This window comes from Oryzias melastigma, linkage group LG5 (genome assembly GCF_002922805.2).
Source record: "Oryzias melastigma strain HK-1 linkage group LG5, ASM292280v2, whole genome shotgun sequence".
Lineage (NCBI taxonomy): Eukaryota > Metazoa > Chordata > Actinopteri > Beloniformes > Adrianichthyidae > Oryzias > Oryzias melastigma.
In genome coordinates this window covers 5,635,211-5,657,853 of record NC_050516.1, presented here as the reverse complement: position 1 = coordinate 5,657,853, position 22,643 = coordinate 5,635,211, and the positions used below count along the sequence as shown (strand labels likewise).

The 22,643-nt window shown below is 40.8% G+C and overlaps 1 protein-coding gene across 2 annotated transcripts in view; it reads right to left on the bottom strand.

The window, feature by feature from the left end:
* Positions 1–10,557: 10,557 nt before the first annotated feature.
* Positions 10,558–22,643, bottom strand: part of mtss1 (MTSS I-BAR domain containing 1) — an 81,794-nt gene continuing 69,708 nt past the window's right edge. Inside the window, exons 9-14 of one of the 2 annotated variants that reach the window (XM_036211816.1) lie at positions 21,880–21,977; positions 21,462–21,537; positions 17,241–17,363; positions 17,010–17,160; positions 16,751–16,777; positions 10,558–13,769 (exon numbers count right to left, since the gene is read on the bottom strand). In XM_036211816.1, coding sequence (XP_036067709.1) covers positions 12,613–13,769; positions 16,751–16,777; positions 17,010–17,160; positions 17,241–17,363; positions 21,462–21,537; positions 21,880–21,977 — 1,632 coding nt within the window. In that variant the 3' untranslated portion in view covers positions 10,558–12,612. The remainder of the gene's footprint in view (positions 13,770–16,750; positions 16,778–17,009; positions 17,161–17,240; positions 17,364–21,461; positions 21,538–21,879; positions 21,978–22,643) is intronic. The other variant, XM_036211817.1, reaches the window with a different exon arrangement.

Here is a 22,643-nt window from a genome sequence, read left to right as displayed (position 1 = left end):
GATGTCATTTATTTAAAAAGAGGCCACACATTGTTACAAATGGACGAGTGCAGACTGATGTAGTGTTAAGAGAACAATGTGAATCCTTTGATCCCGACAGGTTTTGTGCTAAAATAGAAGTTTCCTTCTCATCGACGTGTCATTGTACACATTAACAATGTTTGGGTCTACCTCCAGTTGTAAACCAGCCTTCTCTGTTAACATCATTAAGAACAAGTATCACTCCCAGCTCACCAGTGAACATGTGCACGTATCCCTCAATGGTTTTGACTCCTTTCCTTCCCAGATTTAAGATCTTAGCTCCCCGTGCTCATGCACATTTCTCACACTGAGATGAGTCTATTCTGCAGTTTACCTTTATATCCATAAAGTTTTTTGCACTTATCAAAGTTATTTCTTGACAGATCAATATGTAGTATTATTTGTACCCTACTGTTGTAAAACAGAAAGTTAACATTTGCACTAAAATGAATCATAATTATGAATGCTTTCTGAGGTGCATTCATGTTACTGTTGCACTTTAAGTAAAATAGAATGTGAGTTTGTGAAAGAGCACGCATATTGTACTACATGGAAGTTTATGTGCAATATTTTTTTTTTCATTCTTCAATGTAGTTATGTAAATGTAAGTATTTTTGTGTAAAAATGAATGACAGAAACACTTTTTGAGACAATGAGCTAAAAAAAAGTCTTTGCCAATTCAACTACAAATTGCAATTAAATAAAAGAAAAAAAAGCGTATTATTGTCTGAATGTTTTTCGGACCCCGGTCTACCAAGCTGACAGGGTTACCAGACCTCTTACCGAATTACTTGAGGACCCCTGAGATACATGTATGTGTGTAGTTAAATGTATACCGTCTCTTTTTCTTTGTTTTCATCTCTGTAACTAAACTCTCCTCTTCACAGGGGCAGAATTGGCAATTTAGGGTAGCCAGGTGAAAAAAAATCCTTATCTAGGTTCTTCATTGGTCCATTAGACAGAACAAATGTCAAGGATCAAAATGTTTTGTTAAGCATTTAAAAACTGAAATTATTTCCAAACTGTCATGAGGCAAAACTTGGCAGTCAATGTTGAAGTTGAACAGGAAATACACAAAATACAGTGATTTTGAAGATAAAAAGAAATGATTAGAATCAAGCGTATTACATTTATGGAGCAGGTTAGTGGACACATTCATTTAAAGCTGCCCAAATGATCCCAAACCGATCCTGATCATGTCCACCCGCCCAGAGCAACTTTCTGCTCACCGACTTGTTGACTAGAATATTCCATTGTTCCACAGGGACGGGGAAGGACAACACTTGATCATTTCTATGCCATTTTAGTGATTTGGGGTGTTTTTTTCATGTCAGAGTTAAAGGGGCCCTACCATGAAAATTCTACTTTTTGAGGTTTTAAATGCATTTTACTGTTCATTCCTCACTATAAAGAACCCCACAGCGGTATCTTGATCCATTCATGCATTTAAGAGTAATCCTCTAAAAACCTGCACTGTCTGCAGCAGCCCCTCCCATACCCACTAAAATGAGTGGTTGGAAACGTGCTGATGTAAGATCGATTCCAACAGCTCCCTCCAGGAAGAGTTTGTTACACAAGCTCTGCCCCCAGTCTACAACAAAAACACACCCATCTTCTCCGCGGAGCTGTGGGGGGAGATAACTACCTTCCTGTACCAGGAACCGCTCCCGGATCCATTTTTTAAATGTAATCTCGCTTCGTTTCCATTCGGACTGAACTTCTGTTCACTCTGAGATTCCTCAGTCTGAATATGAAACGAACCGAGAGTGGAAGAACTGAACCAAAACGGCCACCGTACCCGACAGTCACGTGATGTAAACATGTTAGAAATGAGGTGATCGGTGCTGCCGTGACGTCACCTTAAGGCTCTATTGTCATAAAACCACAACGAAACCACATGGAAACTCATTAAAATGCGGTCGGATGAATTCAGGCTCAATAAAACAACTTTTAACGTCATCCACATTGATTTCACAGACGTGTTTAGCGTGCGTCCTTTCCAGTAACCGTCATGCAGGATTCCTCAAACCAGCGTTGAAAAGTGAACCTGGCCTTCATGCAGACGCACAAAATCCATCAGCAAAATAAAACCTTTGAAAAAGGGAGAAATCCTGACAAGATTTTGCAGACCGGAGCGCATCCATGTTTTCTCCTGTCCTGACTGAAGAGAGCTTTAGTAATGTGATTTGGTTTACATGGTTTGTCCACGCTGAGGAGGCGGGCTCAAGGATGACGTTGTGAAATGGGCGGGACTGACAAGGAATGAAAGGCGGAGCCTCAGAAATGAAGTTGTTGTTTTGGACGATTAAAATAAAAGGGAGATCGAGTTGTTTTACTTCCAGGTATTAAAACGGTCCACAAAAATGACTCGTATTTCATAAATAATGAGTTTTTTAGTGTTCTGAAGGTAATATATGATCATACATATGGATATAGTTCACTCTAAAGGCTGGAGAAAATCATGGTAGGGCCCCTTTAAATAATAATGGGTGAAAAATGTCTCTTAGAAACTTGTGGGACACTTTGAATGAACAGCAGATTACTGAACATGTTGTGCGTTTTATTCACCGGTTCGGATAAGTACAGCAGCGTATGTAAACACAGAGATGTGGTTTCCTCTAAAATCAAACTCAGCGCTCCTCTAAAACCCTTCTTCCTCGTTCATGCTGCTCTGTGCGACCCAACATGATGTCATCTCTCTTCGACTGCACTAATTCCACCTGCTGGCCATTTATGGTACCAAAAAAATGTAATAAACCCACAAAACGGATAAACAGTTTTGAAATTAAACAATAACTAAACAAGGGGGGGTGACATCTTCTCCCAGTCCTTACAAACGTTTAGTGTGTTCAGCTCGGGGCAGTGTGTTTGGGACCTTTATGTAATAGTGAGTCTGCCTCTTAATCTTCATATGAATTCAGGAAAAGTGATTTCTTAGATTTAACATTTAAAATCCTTCTAAACTCATTTCTGACTTCACTTTCTCTGTTAAAGGAAATGTGATGTCAAACACTCCTGCTCTAAAAACATTTACTTCTCCTGATGATTATGATTTTAGAAAGAATGTGTGTAGGACACAAGATTATTACAAACCCTTTCTGTAGAGAAACCTGGATTGGTTGAAAATGCAAACACTATTTACAAAATTTTAAGTTTGCTAAAAAACTGGAAATTTTGTTAAAGAACTTTGAAAGAATGCTGAAGTTGACCTAAATTAAAAAAAAATAATTCTAGTAAAATGCTGCAAAGCATTCACACTATAACTTTAAAACATGTACATTTTTGGATTAGATTCATCAATATTGTTTATAGTGTGAATGCTTTACAGCATTACCCCAACTTGTTCAGGACATTATGGCTTGTACTTTTGGTATTCATAAGAATTTTTGAAATATTGGGCAAAATATGCCCCAAAGAAAAAGAATGAGAAATATCTCAAATTCTTCAAAAACTTTGAAACTTGTGAACGTTCACAAACACTTTCAGCTAGAGACACAACTTAAGCTTTAAAATGTTCAGCAACTACTGGGGTTTTAGTGTCATTTTGTTTTTAATTCAGCAATATGTTAGCTGTTTTTGACTAATTCAGACATTTTTTAGGATAATTTGGACTTTAGCTAATATTTCAGTATTAGGCTCGCTGTCTTTGGCTATTTTTGACACTTTTCCAATTTTTTAGGCAATTTTAAAGTTTACCTAATATTTTAACAATATAGTAGCTGTTTTGGCAAAATTAGACAATTTTTTGGCCAATTTGTCATTTAGCTAAGAATTTAGCAAGCTTTCAGCTTCAACATTTTCATCTAGCTATAGTTTCAGCCTTTTCTGCTATCAGCTCTAGCATCTTCAGCTACCACATTCAGTTTACAGCATTCGCACTAGTTTTGTCACAGGTAATGCTATATATCTAGTTCATGACTGATTTGATTTGGTATACCAGGTGTAATCATCTCTGAGAAGTCTCAGATGCTGAATTTCTGAGGAAGTTTCAAAACTGTAGAAGCTCAGAAGTGTGTTTCAGTAACTGAAGCTGCAGAAACATTTCAGCTCCTTCACTGAAGCGCTCAACTAAAACTGTTTTAATATCTGAAATTAAATCATCCAATTATATTGTTTCATTCACAAAATAAAATGTAAATATTTGTTAATTGCTTTAAAAATCTAGTTTGTGGAAAAAAAAAATTGTAACCAACGTTTAGCTTTAACAGGTGGAAGAGGGGGAGGCACTGTAATTATACTTTCCCCTTTGCATTTTCAGAAAAAAGATATTTGCTTTGGCTGTTTTGAATCATATGAATATCAGTCACTCTCAAAAGTCAGAAAATAATTTGCTTTCTGCTGCTTAGACCACCCAAACGGTGCTCCTCCTTCCTTTCAGACTTTTCAGAACTCCTTTCAGTTGTACATGTTAAACACAAAAAGGAAATCATCGAAGGGGATTTTAATATACATGTTGATTTCTTTTCTGACAGTTTTGCCTTTAGCTTTCACATATTTTAAACTGCATGAATTTTATTCAGCATGTTTAACTCCTCACAGGGGTCATGCTTTGGACTTGGGTCCATGGAGTTTGGGGCGTGCACGGGATTTTTTAGGGGCAATGGCTCAAAGTTGGGAAAGGTCAACAAAAAACTCATATTTTTATGTCCTTTAAAAATATGGAAATTAAGTAAAATAAAAAAAAAGTTCTAATAGATGACTTGACTATAAGACCTGTTGTGAAAGTGATTGTCATTTTTATTTTAACACATTATTGTCAACATGAGTTCATTCACTTTTGTCAGGAGGCTGCTCGCCGTCTCTCCCTCTGGTCGCCCATGTGCACAGTCTCCAGAATAATAACACTTCCTGTTGACCACTCCACGTGTCCAGTACACCTGCAGCCGCTCTCAAGAGTCCCACAGCTGTTGCCCATCTCCCATCACTCACCACACTACCTAAGTGCTCCAAGATAAGCACAGCGTGAAGTATGGAGCCGTTAGTGTTTCCAGCTGTCTGCTTCTTCGAGTCTCGACCCTGTTCTGATCCTGTTTGCTCCCCTGCTAGCCGCCTGCCTCGACTCCTGCCTGTCCCTGACCATCGTATCCGCCAGCCTCTGACAAACCCTCGCCGTGTCTGACCTTCGCCTGCCTCCGACCTCCGCCTGTCCGACCACCACTGCCTTTCTCACCACATCGCTGAGCATAAATAAAAACACTGCAGATGGATCCGAACGCCTGAGTCTGTGTTACAACTTTATCATAGACTCGGAAGAGATCTTATTCCCAGATGTTCCCAGAATGCTGTAATTATTAATCCAATTTAATGTTAATGTAACATGGTTGCTGTGAGGACTTTGGTTTGGTTTTCAGTGGAGTCAGATTCTGTCTCCTGTCAGTCACTTCAGGTTCATGTTGATCATCTACAGCCATCTTCATTTCTGTTAATTGTCTTAAGTGTATAAAAGTGTCTGGTTTTTAGTTCTACATTTGTATGTTACCTGCGTTCCCTTTTTAATTTTTCCATGGGTTTTTGTCCCATTTTAGTTAAATGTTTAAGTTTCTGCCACCAATCCTAGTTTTCTGCATTTTGTGTTGACACATTTTCCTGGTTGGGACAGTTGAACACAATGTGATTTTTGTTCTGGGATTCACAGCCAGCTAAACTCTCTTATTCTTCTGATCCTCTAAATCAGGAGTGCCCAAACGTTTTCGCTCGAAGGGACAAAATCTGAACGGCATCCCGGTCCACAGGCCAAATACATTTTTTTGTATGTGATGAAATTAACAGAGAACATAAAGAATATGGATTAACGTATTTATTTTGATTCTATATTCATAAAGGCAACAGACATTAGTGAGAATAAAAGGAAATTACATTTGTCTTTGAAACTTTTAAAAGCAAGGCCTCAATGGACATTTTTGATTGAAAAACCAGAGCAAGCTAAAACAAACTTTGTTCCAATGAGAACATCAAACTGGAGAGAGACGTGGAGCTGGTCTGTTGACTTTATCCGTTTGCTGTTGTCGCTCCAGCTTAGCTTGCTGAAAATGGCCGCTAAAAGCATCAGAAGTGACGGTGAAGGGTCAAAACACTAAAATAACCCAGGGCTGACTCACTTTAGGGTCGTTTCACCCAGAGCCGCAGGCAAAGGACCTGCTAACAGCGCCACCCGGAGGCTGAAAGTATATTACAGTCATAGAATTTTGGAACACCATAGAAAATCAATGGGAAACAGGGAAGGGGAACAGGTTTTACGTAACACTCCGCGGTTTCTGGAGCCACGACTTGGCGGGCCAAAAAATAACCTTTGGTGGGCTAAATTTGGGCAACCATGATCTAAACGCATATTTTTGTTGTGATTGGAAATATTTTCATACAAAATTCTGTGGAACTGAATGATACAGAATTTGAAGAAGGCAAATTTAATCAGAAAATATTACATCCAACAGAAAACAAATTAGTTTCTGACCTGCAGTGAGGAAGGTATGAACTTGCCATAAATATGGTTCTTTCATTTTGAAAATGACCCTGGTGTTTTATTTTGTCTGTACACTTTTTACACACTCGGCATCTTTGTCGTACTGTAATGTTAGCTTGGGGGTGTGAGGGGCTGTAAGCTAGCAGGAGAGCGAATACACAAAGATTTCATGAGATATCAGTGTGGGGTTACTTCACACAAACAGTCCTGTCTACAACTCAGAGGTGATTGTCTAATGAACTCCTGCCGCTCTGCAGAAACTACTGTATGTCCTAAAAAATGACATGTTAGATTTTGGCTTGAAACAGCAGAATTATAATGAAAAGACCACTTTAAAATGCTTTGAAAACAGATTAAATATAGTTGGAGTAGGAATTTAAAAGGCTTCACAGAACAAAAACGTTTTGTGATCAGTACAGAGCTGTTCATTTACATTTTTCAAATGTACTCTTGTTTTTTGAAACACTTCCTTATACATTTTTTAGAATCATTTTGGTTTGGGGAATTTTGTTTTGATTTCTAAAACTTGATGTTTTTATGAATTGATTTTTGTTTTTAACTGTCACTGATATTGTTTTATGTGATCTAAACTTCAGAGCCACTGTAGTTAACCCTGAAACACCAGTAGTGTTGCAGTGAATAAATGTTTTTTTTGGTTTGATCACCGTGAATCAGCTGATTCTGACGCGGAAAAAGCAGATTTATTTTCCTGTTCTGCTCCGATACACACAATATCACTAACATAGTTGCTCATAATGAAAGCGCTGCAGCATGAAGCTGCTTTTCTCCGCGGCAGTGTCCGACGATGAACGTGGATTACACAACTGCTCAGAGCTGCGCATCAGCGTGAGGCTCGCTTCCTCCGCTTCAGAATCTGCTGGAATGGCGCTCACCGTGTTAACGGTAGATGTAAGAATGTAGCATAAACCCTGGAGCTAAAGCTTAAAGGATTTGAACAGACTGTTGTCATTCGCTCCACCTGCCGCCAGCATCAGGGGTGCGTGAACACAGACCCAAACTGAACGAAAGTCCTCGCTTGATTGAGCGCCCGTGCGGAAGCTCCTACAGATGTATATTCTAATAAAAGAATAATAATTCTAATTGGAGATTGTTACAGCTGTACACACATACAGGAGTGAGACTTTTAGTTGCAGAGATTGTTTTTTTTTCCCTTCTCTCAGAAGATTGGGTGCACCAGTGCGACCAAGAATTTTTTTTTTTAGGCACACCAATGAAAAATCAAGTCGCAAATGCAACCAAATTGGTGGCACTCTAGAGCCCTGGATGAAAGTTTTTCACTGATCCCCGCTAGCTCTGTGGAGAAATTGAGTGTTGGTGTTAGATTGGAGGCGGAGCTGTCAGAGCAGACGCTTCCTGAAAGGGGCGGTCTCACTCTGTGACATCAGTATGTGAGAACCCGCTCGTGAGAACCGGGAGCGGTTCCTGGTACAGGAAGGTAGTTATCTCCTGCCACAGCTCCGCAAAGAAGGTGGGCGGGCCTTTGTTGTAGACTGGGGGCGGAGCTTGCAGCACAGACTCCTCCTGGAGGGAGCTGTAGCAACGATCTTACATCAGCATGTTTCCAACCGCTCGTTTTTGTGAGAAGGGTGTACCTGCAGGCCCGGAGACCCAACAGCATTTTCAGGACCGCATTCTCAGGACCGCATTCTCAGGACCCAGGCTTTTTTAACACAGCGCCCCCTACTGGTTGGAGTTTGTTTTGTTACTTTCTGAAGACTTTACGAGGCACATTGCACACGTGAGTAGTAAGAGTAAAAACATTATTGAAGCGCTGTTACAACATAAGCAACTAGGTAATTTATCAGATAAATCTTAAAATATAAAAACTAAACCAATAATTTTCAGCTTTTTGCAGAAACATAAACATTGATGTCTATATGAAGCTTAGCTTAGCTTTTATCTTAATTAATGTTGTTTGTGTAAATCTAAATTAATGATGGTTTATTAGCAATACATCTTGCAGAATTTTACAGCTCGCACAATTTTTGCATCTTTTCATCTTTTTTATTTGTGATAACTTTATTTTGTTTAATTAATTAACATTGCCTCATTATAACCCCAATATGATTTGCATGTATGACAAAACAGAGAAAACAAAATGTTTACTGAGCAAATCCACATATGAATTGATATGTATTTTACTATTTTGCAGTGTAATATACAAACTTGATTCATCGCTATTGTCCAAAAATATCACTTCTTATATTAATATTAAGTATTTATGCTGTATTGTTCAGAAGTAAATTACTTTTATACTGTAGGTCTACAATTGTAAATTTGACTGTTATATCTTTATTTCCAGAAGGATACAATGATTCAAAAGAGGAAATCTTTAGATGAAATTGGGTTAAATGCTGCAGGAATGACCACTGCTCATTTTGTTCTACAAAGTATTTCTAACCAACAAGTTTATTAAAGGTTTAAAGGTTCAAATTCATTATCCAAGACTTAAAAAAAATAAAAGGTCAAATTTTACAAAACATTACTAAGAGGAAAATATTTATTTCAGTAAAGTAGAGGAATTTGACAGGAAGATTGGTATAAAATTGAAAAAAAGAGATACTCTCCAACTAGAACATATTTTTTCCAACCTTGTAATGTTTAATTTAAAATTTTTTTTTGAATTATTAACAGCTGCAATTTATTGTACAGAAAACATGTTTTAGGAAGTTACAAGTATTGCCCCTTTTTTAGTTTAATGTAATGCATCATGAATGTACATTATTCTGTTTAATGCAACTCCTAATAAAAGTTATTTTACAACCTCAGAAGATACTGTTTGATATCCGTTTTGGGTTTGGTTTTTATTTGATTTTCTGGCATGTTTTAATGTTTGTATATTTTATTTTATTATGAAATACATGTGTTTCTCGTGGAGAATGTGTTAAATTTGTGCTACAGAATAAGAAAAAAATGTAAAGACAAATTTATATGAACCCTTTAAGCACCAAAGTAGAAATTCTGCACAGTCATTCCAGGCTCTCTGTCTTCAGATCCCAATATTCTCAACTTCTGACAAGTTTCAGGAACTTAGATAACACCAGAATCAACTCTCTATCAGTAGTTAGATAAAAGTAAGAAAAACATTGGAAATATTCAGTCATAATCAAAGATAAGGGTGACCGAAACATACCCAATTCTCACCATTAGTAACATTTATTTAAAAAAAAACGATAAACGGCACCCAGCAACAAGGAGGCGCTGTCTCAAAAAACAAGTCCTGAAATCGTCCTGAGAACGTTGTTAGTCCTCCAGCCAGTAGGGGCGCTGTGTTAAAAAAGCCTGGGTCCTGAATGCGGTCCTGACAATGCGGTCCTGTGAGCGTTGTTGGATCTCCGGCTCTGCAGGTTTATACTACTGGGTTTTGTGGGTGTGGGAGGGGCTGCTCCAGACAGTGCAGGTTTTTTGAGGATTACTCAGAAATGCATGAACGGATCCAAATACTGCTTTGGGGTTCTTTATAGTGAGGAATAAACTGAATAATACTCTTAAAAGATCAAAAAGTTGTTTTTTCATAGCATGGACTTTTTAAGGACTTTATGGCTTTTTTTTAAATCATTTTTATGTTTTTACTTTATCTTTTAATCTATGTAGTGCCTCCTCAAATTTTAGCAGCATTGTTTTTGTTATTTTACTCTTTTTATGTATGTTTTATTATAGATTCTTTTATCTAATGTGTCTAACAACTTTTTATGCTGTAACTAATGTTTGTCTTTTTTTGTTCAGCACCCTCTGTTCAACAGCAAGTTGATGAAAGGTGCTATACAAGAAAAGTGATTAAACATCAATTAAAAAAACTGTTGAAAATGTCTAAAGATAGGTTTAGTAGTTTCTGATTCACTTTTTCATGTCAAGAAAATGGGAAAAAAAAGTGAAAAGATATTTGACCTCATTTAAACCAAACTAAGAACAGTTGGAGTAAAATCTTCATTTTTAGGACTTTACCTGGTTTCCAGGTCTCCAGCAAACATTTCAGTTTTATTAATATTATGGAAAGAAATCCACAGACATGAAGCCTTCCAGCAATAAAGACAAAAAAAACGACAGAAAGCAGGTAAAGATTTATCCTGATTTTTATGCCTGGTTTCCACATGACGGACAGACAGGCAGACTGCAGGTCCTCACACATCACCCAGTTTTTTCCTTAAAGCTTCTACAAAAATATCAGCGATGGCAGAATCATCAACGCAAAAATACAATCAGAGGAAGTGTACGTACATTATCATAAAAAGATTTGGATCCGTAGCAGGAAAAGAAGAACTCACAACTGCAGTGGAGCTGTAAGGTCAAAGCGTCTCCAGGTCCAGAGGAGAAAACAGTCTCTGCTGTCTCAGTTCCCGAAACGTTTGTTCTGCCAGCACTGCATTTCCCAGCATGCAGCTGGACCCGGAAGAGCTGCAAGGGCATCCTAAGGAGGTCCTCTTCACACACAGAAACCTTCAGAATCTTCCAGTAAACTCGTCAAAGTCATTTTTACTCATTCAGCTGTTTGGACTTTGCCAGCATTAGCAGCTTCTGCTGCTTCAAACAATAAATAATAAAAGCAACAAAAGGTCTTACATTAAACGCAAAACAAAGAAGTGACTTTATCATCCTCTGTGACACAAACTCTCAGGTGTTTTCAGTTTGAACAGCTGACCTCAGGTGCAGAAACAGCACGGAGCAGGTCCATGTGTTCTACAGCGGGGACGCTTGATCCTTTCCAGTAACGTCCAGATGATTAAGATCAGGCCGACCCGGTCAGTAAAACAAACCAACTTCAGGACTAGAACCACACAGAGATCACTTTTGAAGATTGATTAATATTCTAGAAGCTCAGATCAGGATCTAAACTAGAACCAGCTACTTCGACCCGATCCATTCTACTGAACATAAGCCCAACAGAACCGTCTGACCTGAATCCGTCTGCAGAATGGAGACACATACAAGAAAGAAAATCTTTCTTTCTTTCAAAACATGAAGAAATAATGGATATATTTAATGAAGGACTTTAAAGGAGAATATTTGGACCATAGAAAAGGAAAATGTTTTGGTTTGAACTCGCAGCCCAAAAATCAAGACAAACACAGACAGCGCTCAGACCATTTACATCTGCTGTTGTAGTTTAGGTCTTTATTCATCCTAAATACTTTCAAAACCAAGGATTTTAACTGTCACGTTTAAAGTTAGAAGCAAACTCTTCTAGTGAGGGGAAATGCTGCCCTCTGGTGGCAGTTAACCACAGAAACCAAAAACAGCTTTAAATCTTGTTTTTTTAGCTGGTTTTCCTTGTTGATGCTAAATTTGTCTTGCAGGAAACTGGGAGAAAGACAGTGAGCTGCAGAAAGATCTGTAACAGATTTGATGGAGACACGATGCAGAAAGAATGTATTTCCAGGACTGACCACAAATTCAACCACCAATGGGATAAATCCATTGATCATTGGAATCTCTCAAAGTTGTGAGTTGATGCTCACATAGAGCTCTTCTGGTCCACGGCTGCTATGGAAACGGGCAGAAATGGAGGAGTAAATCAGAGGGGGAGTGGTCAGAAAATTGCCATCTTCCTCGGAGGCTAACTGCTGCTCATGTCTCTAAAAATAAAGAACTTGATTTGGATCCTCACAAATGAACAGAACCAGAATTCCGAGGGGAAAGCATTAAACTGCTGTCCATCCTACCTTCAGGATACCTACGACAGCACTGCTCATCATAGCCGGCTATGCTAGCATCTGTCGTCTTTTTCCAGTTAACCTGCCAGTTATTTAAAGAAAACACTGGTATTTGCCGACAGTTGAAAGAAAAAGTACAGATGCGCCTTTTGGCATCTCAGAAACCACTAAAGTCGACTCACATCTCCACAGACATGGTTCAACCATGAAACCCTGAGGAGATGCTGGACCTCATCTCCAGGCCTGAGGAGACACCAAGAGCACTGAAGAGGCCCCATCAGACCGAGTCCCGGTAGAACCAAGAACCCAAATGCAAGCGTGAGCCGAGAGGAGCCAGAAAGCAGAACCACGTCCAATCAAAGATGTCCTTCTTCAAATGAAATAAAAATAGTTTTTAAAAAGTCTGTTTTTAAAACACCCGTCTTAGGGTTTCTGTGCTCAAACACATGATCACCTGCTTCAGTTGTGATTGGCTGGAGCAGGTAGGAGGGGGGCGGAGCGATCATTGGTGATAGTCCTCCTGAGCGTCACCTTTCGGATCAGCGTGAGCATATCCCCTCCTCCCCCCGCCTGCTCCGGGTTCTGATCCTGGCCAGAGGAAGGAGGCTGATGGTTGGTGCCGTGATCCGGGGTGGGGGCCTCTTCCTGAGCCCCGGGGGCCTGGAGCTGCGCCTGATGCTGAAACATCCTCCGTTTTTCCTGTGGGTCAAGGTTCTGCTCTTGCAGGTGATACTTGTTGTGCTGCAGGTGTTGTTGCTGCAGGTGTTGCTGTTGAAAACTCTGCTGTTGCACATATTGCTGCTGCTGATGTTGCTGCTGATGTTGCTGTTGCTGCAGGTGTTGCTGTTGCTGCAGGTGTTGCTGTTGCTGCAGGTGTTGCTGTTGCTGCAGGTGTTGCTGTTGCTGCAGGTGTTGCTGTTGCTGCAGGTGTTGCTGTTGCTGCAGGTGTTGGTGCTGCTGCTGTGCTCGCTCCAGCTGAAGCTGCTGCTGTTGAAACTGCTGGCTGTGCAGCTCTGCTTGAGCGCGTTGCTGCTGCTGTCGTTGGAAATTTTGCCTCTGCTGCTGCTGCCTAAGGTTGCCGCCCTCTCCAGGAACGGTGGGCACAGGCACCGGGATGGGCATCTGCCCTGGGATGAACTGGTAGTAGGGAGAGGAAGAGGAGGGTAGCGCACTGAGACTCTGGGTGGAGGTGCAGAGTTTACTGTGGCCGAACCCCCCCAGTCCTCCAGCAGGGGGACCCACAAAGACGTTCTCGTCGCTGCCGCTGTTTCCCTCCTGAGCTTTCAGGGGGATCTGAGGTGTGCTGATGGGGATGGGAACGCCGCCGCTGATTGTGCCTCTGCGATACGCCGGTTTGGAGGTGGGCTTGCGTCTGATGGTCGCAGTGTTTGACTGCAGGCTGCGGGTGGAGCCGCCACTCATGTCGGCCTCGGCCAATAAGCTGACTGTAGAGGCGGGCCGTTTGGACTGGATAAACTCCCTGTACTGGACTCTGAGGTCGGAGTTCCGTGGGATGGTGGAGGACTTGTCAAAGTCGGACTGGTTGATCCCGTGAGACAGATGATGGAAGGAGATGGAGTCAGCGTCTCCATGGAGTGAGATGGACTCGTAGTCAACTGCAGAAAACCAGCAGGTGGTTAGTTTACTTCAAACAGCCGTCAGGAAAAAGGAGGCAAAGTATTTAGTGTTTACGAAAAGTGCAGTGAATGCATCACTGTAGACACTCAGCTGACATCTATTTAACCTTTGACCCAAACACGAATAAAACTCTTAAACTCTGTGATTCCTAGCCCTGGACTTCAAAAGTAGATGTAAGATTTCCTTCATTCAAATATCCATTTGTTAAGTTTCTACTTCAAAAGATATTTTCTTTTATTTTGATTGAATGAAAGGCTTTGACATAGAAAGTGGTTATAACAGAAGAAGCAGTTGATCTATTCAGTAACAGAACTCTAACATGTAAGTTTGATATTACTCATTTCAAAAAAGAAAATAACAATAATTTAAGAGTTTTTTTACCATTAAAAAGATAAATCTAAGCCACGAGCAGTGTGACGTGTTGCCTCCTGGTGCTACCCGAAACCACCGCCCTCGTTTGACCCGCTACTGCCTCAACGCTACTCAATCACCCCCCCCTCTGTCTCCACCACCCTGGTCAGAGCTGCACGTGACAAAGCTTTTCAAAATAATGGTTTCTGAGTTGGGTTATCTCTACAGAAACTATTTTATGTTCCTATATAGGTTGTAAACACAATTCATGCAAGTACCTCCATGAAAAAGAAAAAAGAGGAGTAGTGCGCAGAGAGCAGGGCGGGGGTGGGGGAAGCAGAGTTGCGCGGCACGTGCAGATAACCGCGCGCAGGGGGAGGGGTAGTGTGGCAAGCCAAAGGGGTCAATGATCGCCAGGAAAAGCACACCAACAGTAGTGATGGGAATTATGATTCCTTTTACTGACTCGAGTTTTAATGAGTCACTCACCAAAGTGAATCGATTCATTTGAGTCATTTGAATCATTGAGTCACTTGCCCAGAGAGTCCAAAGTAAAACACGCCACGTCCAATTTATTCATATTACTAAATTAATTATGAAAATAATTAAAACAAATCATTGCGTTGTGGGACACAAAGAAAACTTATTATTTAAAATGTTAAAAAAAGTTTTTTCAATGTATGTAAATTAAATTTCTGGAAAAAAGAAAGGGAAAAAAATAAAGTACAAACAAGTGAACATATTTTTATAACAAGCTAAATAAAGAGCAGAAATCAACTGAGTTTCTGTTAGTTTTGTAGTTAATTACATTATTGGAGAAAAAAATTAGCAAGTTGGATACCAAAGTCAGTTTAAATTTTTAAAAAGTGGTGGAATTGATTAATATTCTTTTATTTGCTTTTCAAGACATAAAATGAAAAATGAATTTAATAATGTGGCAGCAGTTCGTCAGGGCAGAGAAGCAGCTGAGCAGAGGAAGCAGCTCCTCCCCGTCAAACAGGCTGATAAACTAAAGCTAAGCTAAGCTAAGCTAAAGCTAACGCTCCAGCACAATGGATTCCTACAAGCTTCAGAGCGAGGCAGAGCTGCTGAGTTTTTTTTTCCAACGATTCACCTCCAAACGAGGCGAACTGCTCTGTGATTGGTCACAGATATGAGTACTGACTCGATACAGTCCAAAATGAGTTCTCTTCAGTGAGCTCTGAGTCCTGAACGAATCATAGCTGCTCCTCCATGTGTCCTGACTCGTGATTCAGCTCGGAGCGAGGCGCTGTTCGGGCTTCCGGTGAGCTCTGAGTCCTGAATCATGAGTCATCGCTCATTTGATTCAGCTCGAAACGAGGTGAATCAAATGAATCAACTGAATCATATGAGTGGTGACTCGAACACCTGCATTCATCCCGGACTCAGAGAGCAGCTCGCACTCACAACAGCACCTCCGCGAGGGGAGGGGTATGGGAGTGGCCAATAGATCCTCCGGTTGGGAGGGGGAGCAGATTCTCTGGTTGGGAGGGGCCAGGGAGCAGATTCTCCCAAAGGGAGGGGTGACTGAGGAGCAGCAAGTGTTGTCTGTAGAAGAGCGGTGAGCACAGACAGAGCGAAACCAGCGATTCTGTCGTGTTTCAGCTTTGTCTCTGAGGTTTTTAGTACTTCTCACAGCGAAGAGAATTAGTGGAAGGAAGTGAGTCAATTAATGAGTCAGTGGGGAAGATGACTCATGATTCTCGAGTCAGTAAAGTGACTCGCGAGTTTTGAACGATTCGTTCACGACTCGCACATCACTAACCAACAGCATTCAAAATCTGAGACTTCTAGTTCAAACATTTTTTCTCCAGTAGTTTTGCGATGATGCTGGAGGATACATCAAAATCTATAAGGCTCTCAGGTGAATTTTGAATAGAAAATTCAGGATGGCGCTCGCTTCCTGATGTCAAAGGTCAACAAAACTCTGGTTTTATACTAACCTGGTGGTGCGAGTGTAAAACTTCATGAAGATTGTTCCAACAAAAGTTTTTTTACCCCGTGTTGTAAGAAAATCTGCAAATTTCACACTGCCACCAAGCCACAGGTATGGAGGCCATCCCATAATAATTTGAAAGCTTCCTTTGTGTATCCTGACACAAGAGTTTTGGTTATGTTAATGAATTTGAAATAAAAAAAAGTTTTAAAGATTTAGGCCCCATTCATCATGCTGTGATGACGGGGTTTTTCTTTTTTTTTGGGTGGGGGGGTCACGCTGTCAAAAATGTATTTTCAGCAGGTATTGTGTGCGAAAGGTACAAAAGAAGGATTGTGAAAACAATAAGTATGCAGACTAAATATGTTATAATTAAGAGTTTATCTTTACTGAAATACAAAAAGTCCCCCCAAAAATAAAATACATAAAAATTTAAATAAAAATACATGTTTAAAATAAAAATGTTTAATTTTTAAATGAAACTTTTCAGGAGAACTAAGCTCGTTTGCTCTGCAGCAGAATTCAGACAAGTTTCCAAACTAAAATCTAAAGAAACTTTGTGGTGTAACTTTAAAAATAATGTCACATCCAGATCTGATGACATGCAAGCAGAGACAAACAAGGAAGACAGACAGACAGGCAGAGACCTACCATAGTGGGGAGGGTCTCTCCTTAGAGCTGGAAGAGAAGGAAGGAAGAAAACTATTGAAAGAGTTTCTTAGAAGACGAAGAGACCAGAGAATCTGACCAACCAACCAGACAAAAGTACAGAGAACACGACCGACCGCTGTTCACAGCATCCAATATATTACTGGTCATTTCTCAGTAGAATGATCCAGCACACATTTCTGCGTGCATTATACAGACATGCATGAGTGTAATATCCGGAGCATCGGGTATGGGGGCTCACCGTGAGTATGGATGGTGTCCTCAGAGCAGGATGGGGTGGTGGTCTGCGTGCTGTAACCGCTGGAGCAATGCAGCGAGTCCCGGCTGCTGCGAGGAGCGTTCGAGGTTAACGCTCCCAGCGTCAAGGCCAGCTGATCCCGGGCCGAACAGGACTAAAGGAGGGAACACCGGTTCAAATCCAGTCTGACGTCTTCTGTATGTTCTCAAGAGTTTGGATGTGACGGCGAGTTACCTTTCCAGACGCCGACATGGCACGGGCTCTTTCTCCAGGCGGTGCGTAGCTGTTGTGTGTGGGGGGCAGCAGTCCATTCTCCGCCCCCCCAGATCCAATCTGGTTGGTGGACCCCAGGACCTCCTGCCACAGACAAACCAGGGTGAGTGGATCAAACCCTCAGAAGAAGATCCGTTTATCTCATGGAGCCAATCAAACCCCAGAACGTCTGCTGAGAACCGTGGTCATGTTCCACGCCGGGAACGTTCTGATCCACCAACAAAAACACACTACTTTAAGAACAAATTAGACGGCTCAGGTTACACGTGTCTGTGTTTGGGTAACGAATTCAGACCAAAAAGAAAATGCTCAATTGTTTTATGGATTTGACCTTAAAGAAATGTTGAAACAAGAAAACATTAGTAGACACAAAGGGAAGAAGAGACACACTGATGGGAAAACATCAGCAAAGGTTGACAGGATGGGAATTAGCTCCTACATGAGAAAAGCTGTGAAACATTTCACATTTCTTCGTTCAAATGCTGGGATCATGTCATTCTGCTGTCTTGTGGGTCCAAATGACCCCACTTTTAATGCAAACATGCCTATGATAGCAAAAGGGTTAAAGGAGCCATACCATGATTTTCTTAAGCCTTTCAGAGTGAACTATATCCATTTATATGTTCATATATTACCTTTGGACCACTAAAAAACAAATTATTTATGAAATATTAGTTATTTTTCATGAGTTTTTTTCCTACCCGGAAGTAAAACGACTCAATTCCACCGCAGCCTGCTGCTGTGTGCGGCTGCCGCCCATTTTATGAGGTCATTCTAGAGCCATTAGCAGCATGTCTTCATTTCTCCCATGAAAATAATCCAATATTTTTTAAAGACGGATGCACATACGATATATCTGCCTTTAGTTGGCCTGGCCATCGCTAAACTGGCTCACAACACAAATACAGTTGGCATCTGCAGGACTTTCTGACCGGGGTGGGGGGTGAGGGGGTGGGGTGTCTTAAAGGAGCCTCGTGTCTAAAGTAACAAACTCCTGTTTGAGCTGGAATTTATTGAAGACAGGACACAACTGGAAGATATTTGGTATTCTGCATCTAAAAAAGTTTTTCGCTGATCACCATTAGCTCAGTGGGGAAATTGAGTGTTGGTGTTAGTCTGGGGGCGGAGCTATAAGAGCAGACTCTTCCTGGAGGGGGCAGTCCACTCATGCTGGCGTCAGCACGATTCAACCTGCTCATTTTTCTGGGTATGGGAGGGGCTGCTGTTGAGAGCACAGCTTTTTAGTGGATTACTCAGAAATGCATGAACGGATCAAAATACCACTTTGGGGTTCTTCTTAGTGAAGAATGAACAGTATAACACACTTAAATGCTCAAAAAGTTGAATTTTCATGGTATGAACCCTTCAATATCACCAGGTTTACTCAGGAAGCTTCAGTGAGAACTGTGAGGAAACAAATAACTTCTAATGTGGCTGCAAATTTTATCAATATTTCACATTAAACTCTTGCTCAGATTTTACCTGCATCATGTGATTTTATGGTTGAGTATTTCAATAACAAAGTAAAGTCAGCCATTGATGCTGTAGCTCCACTTAAAACAAAATCAGTGAAAACTAAATCTACAGCACCATGGAGAAATGAAGACATCACAGCCATGAAACATGAATGCAGGAGAGCAGAGAGAAAGTGGAGGAAAACGAAATTAACTGGACATCAAGAAATGTTTAAAACATAACAAATGATGTACAGTAAAGCAATAAACAAGCTAGAACCCTCCACTTCTCAAACTTAATCATACAAAACAAAAATGACCCTAAATTTATCTTAAAAAACAATAGATACTCAAACTAAAAGAGATGTTCAGAGGTCCTCCATGACAGCATCAGATGCTACATGTGAGAGTTTCGCAGACCACTTCAGGAGTAAAATCAATGCTATTAGATGTAGTCCTTTAACTCAAAAAGATGTTGACTTTAATGAATCAATAACATTGCATTTATCAGAGGAAACACTGGAAAATGTTGTCCTGGTTGATGCTGTGGCACTTGGTCGAGTTTTCTCCCAGTTAAAGCCAACCACCTGCCATGAAGATCCAATCGTCGCAACAGAGTTAAAAACATTTCTTTGAGTCTGAACTTTTAAATAGAGTCAAAGACTCTCTTCAGACAGGGGTCTTTCCTGCTGCCTTTAAAACGGCAGTGGTGAGGCCTCTGCTGAAGAAGAGTAAGAAAAGTGCTATGCAAAGAAAGTTTGATTTTATTTAGAGTTTTGTCATTCAGGGCAAAAAAGCCTCAATTAAAAACAGCTATTCATCTGAATTCTTAATGATCTGAAACACGTCTGAGTGAAAAACAGTCTGAGGAAAATCCTTTTCACACCATGAGTCAAACATCCAGAAGGTTTCACCGCTCTGAGCAGCATTTCCTCAGGGTTCCTCTCAGGGAGCTGAACACACTTATGAAGTCTGACAAACAAACCATCATCATTCAGGAGCTTCTTTCTGAAGATCAACAACACGCCAGCATCTCAGCACAGACAACAGGCTCCTTTCTTAATGCTGAACTGACTTGTAATTTCTTACAGTTTTTGCACCTCTGCAGACTACACAAACTTGCACACAGCGACACACACAGTCTTTCACAAGACTTCTCTGCAGACAAAACCAACAAAACGTAAAGAAAACTTCAGAAGATCTGGAATCAAAGGTCAGAGGTTCACTTCCCAGCTGATGACCTTTGTGTCCTTAAGCAAGACACCCCCTTCCCTTTGCTCCTGACTGTAGAATGAATCTGTTTGTGGCTTTAGATCAAGCTGTCAGACTCCAGGTCTGGAGGGCCAGCCTCCTGCTGGTCTTCCAGAATCCTGCCTCATCTGCTGCTGATTACCTGGATCAGGTGTGTTTAGCCAAAAAGGAGCTTCAATAGCAGGCTGAGTGGAAAACATGGAGGACACCAGCCCTCTGAAGCCTGGAGTTTGATACCTGTGATTTAGATCAAAGTATCTTCCAAACACTAATGTGAGGGAAAAACCAACGACGATAATCTTCACTTATAAAGGTGCATGAAGGGATAAAAATGTACGCTGAACTATAAAAAACATGGTGACAGCTTAACAAAAGTAGAGGATTGGTGGGATTCTGGATTTCTTATGGGATGAAACCAGACATTGGGTTAAATAACCAAAGCTGAGGATTGGGATGAGCCACATTTAGAGTGATGGGACACCAAACACGGGACAGAACTCTGATTGGGACGAGGAAGGAGTAACAATCATTTCTCACGGTGCTCAAGTCCCTGCGGCTAATGCGGCGGCTCTGAGGGGGCCGGTGGCCACGGCCAGCTGCAAAGCGACCGCGGCTGCCCAGGCGAGACGGGGAGTTCCCTTCGCTGAGGGACCGCCCACTTTCATCACAGCCACAGAGCAGATAGGAGGAAGAAGAGAGCTACACAGCAGAAGGTTAGAGCGGTAGGGGGTTCATGATTACCGACTTTCAGAATAGAGAGATGCATGCTGGATTTTGCGCCACCTGAGGGCGACTCTTTAGAGCGGTGGGGGCTGAAAGTCAGCAGGAGGACTTACAGATATTTGTAGCAAGAAAACAAGGAAGAAATGGCATTTTTGTGGACTTTAAAACATATTTCTTTAAAACAAATTTAGACAATTGAAATCAAAGGTGTTGACTGTATATGAGGACTGGACTGAGTGACCCCCTGACGTTCCAAACAGGAAGTAGCGGCAGGTTTCAAAAAGCCAAAATCTCAAACTTCTACTGAGAAAAAAATATCCGTTACTCAGTCATTCTGCTGGTCAGAATAACACTGTCAGATCTGATGTTTTCAAACTAGATTTAAAGCCCAGAACAAAATCATTTTGCCCTCCACATCATGAAGGTCTCCAACAAACCCCTCGCCTTAGGCAGGAGGCAGAGGAGCATCTTCATCACACGTGGAATACCTGAGCTATCATTGGTTCTACATCTTTTACAGACCAGCTTGCTAATATTTAGGAAATTTTGTCTGCTTAGCACCCCAAATACTTTGTGTTTGATCATTTTCTTTCTTTATTGAGGGATTCGAAACCTAATTTACCTCAAACATGAGAATGTGAACTGGAAGAACAAACAGTTTCTCAAATCCTTCAAATAAAAAGTCAGCAAACAGAGTTCAGCTGCTAAAGGAACTATTTTATAAACCAGAACAAGGAAAACATCTTCATTTTACCTGAATGTGAACTCCGTCCACAGCACAGCTGATGGAGTCTAGAGAGGGAACGTGTCTCACGGATCCAGACTGATAGCTGCCAACAGAAGGGTGCAGAAGTTCAGAAGGTGGACTGAAGTCTTACATTCCACCACGGATCTACCCGCTTTCCACCCGATCCCTCTATTCTCTAAATCTAAAGACATGCATTGTAAGTTTCATGTTTTGACTGATTAGAATGATTATTCCAGCTGCATGCAGAACATTTCCTCATCTACTACCCTTCATGTACCATCCATCTGGGGCTACATGCAACACTGGCTTCCTTTAAGTTTTCTATTTTAAGCTAAAAGTTGAAAATGTGACATCAAAGTTTGGATTTCTTCTGTAGGTTGTTTGAACTCGTCTTCAGCCGCATGGCCGTGTGCTTTTGCGTCACCTGCTGATGCTGCTCTTCCTGGACAGAGTGTTGCTGGGAGAAGCAGGAGGTGTTTGATACACATAGTTGAAATCAGAACCTTTCAGGTCCAGAATCACCTGAAAAATAACAATTCAAAGTGAGATGTCAGTTTTCTCTACAGAGGCAGAAAAAGTGTTTCACTGATGAATGCTCTGCAGCTTGTCCAGTATGTAGTCTACAAAAGGAGCCGAAAAAAAGACAGCGGGTTGCTTTGAAAAGAAACAGATAAAACCACTTTTGTTTTACATTTAAGAAACATTGCAGAAAAGTCTCTTTTCTCAAAGTAAAAGTGTGACATTGAGGTGAACACACAATGAAGGGAATCCTGCCCCAAAGGAGTGACGCTGTGAGGAGTAGGTATGGGTATTGTTTGGATTTTAAACAGAATGGTTCTGGTCTCTAAACGGAGCTGAAATCGGTGCCTCAAACAGGAAAAAAACACGCACATTATTCCACAAGTATTTTATTGTGATGAAGTAGCATGACAGGGTTAAGGAGAGCGCTTGAATCTTCCTAAGATGCTTCATTTATATATGCATGTGTACATATGTCTATACATATGTGTGTATTTATGTAGACATATCTATATATCTAATCTGCTCACAAAAATTAAAGACTTTAACTTTAAAGAAACACATTAGATCCATCAGATCTTAGTATGAAGTTGGATATCTATACAAATAACGACAGGGCAGTGTCTTAGGAACAAAAGGATGCCAAGTCTTTTAATGGAAATAAAAGTT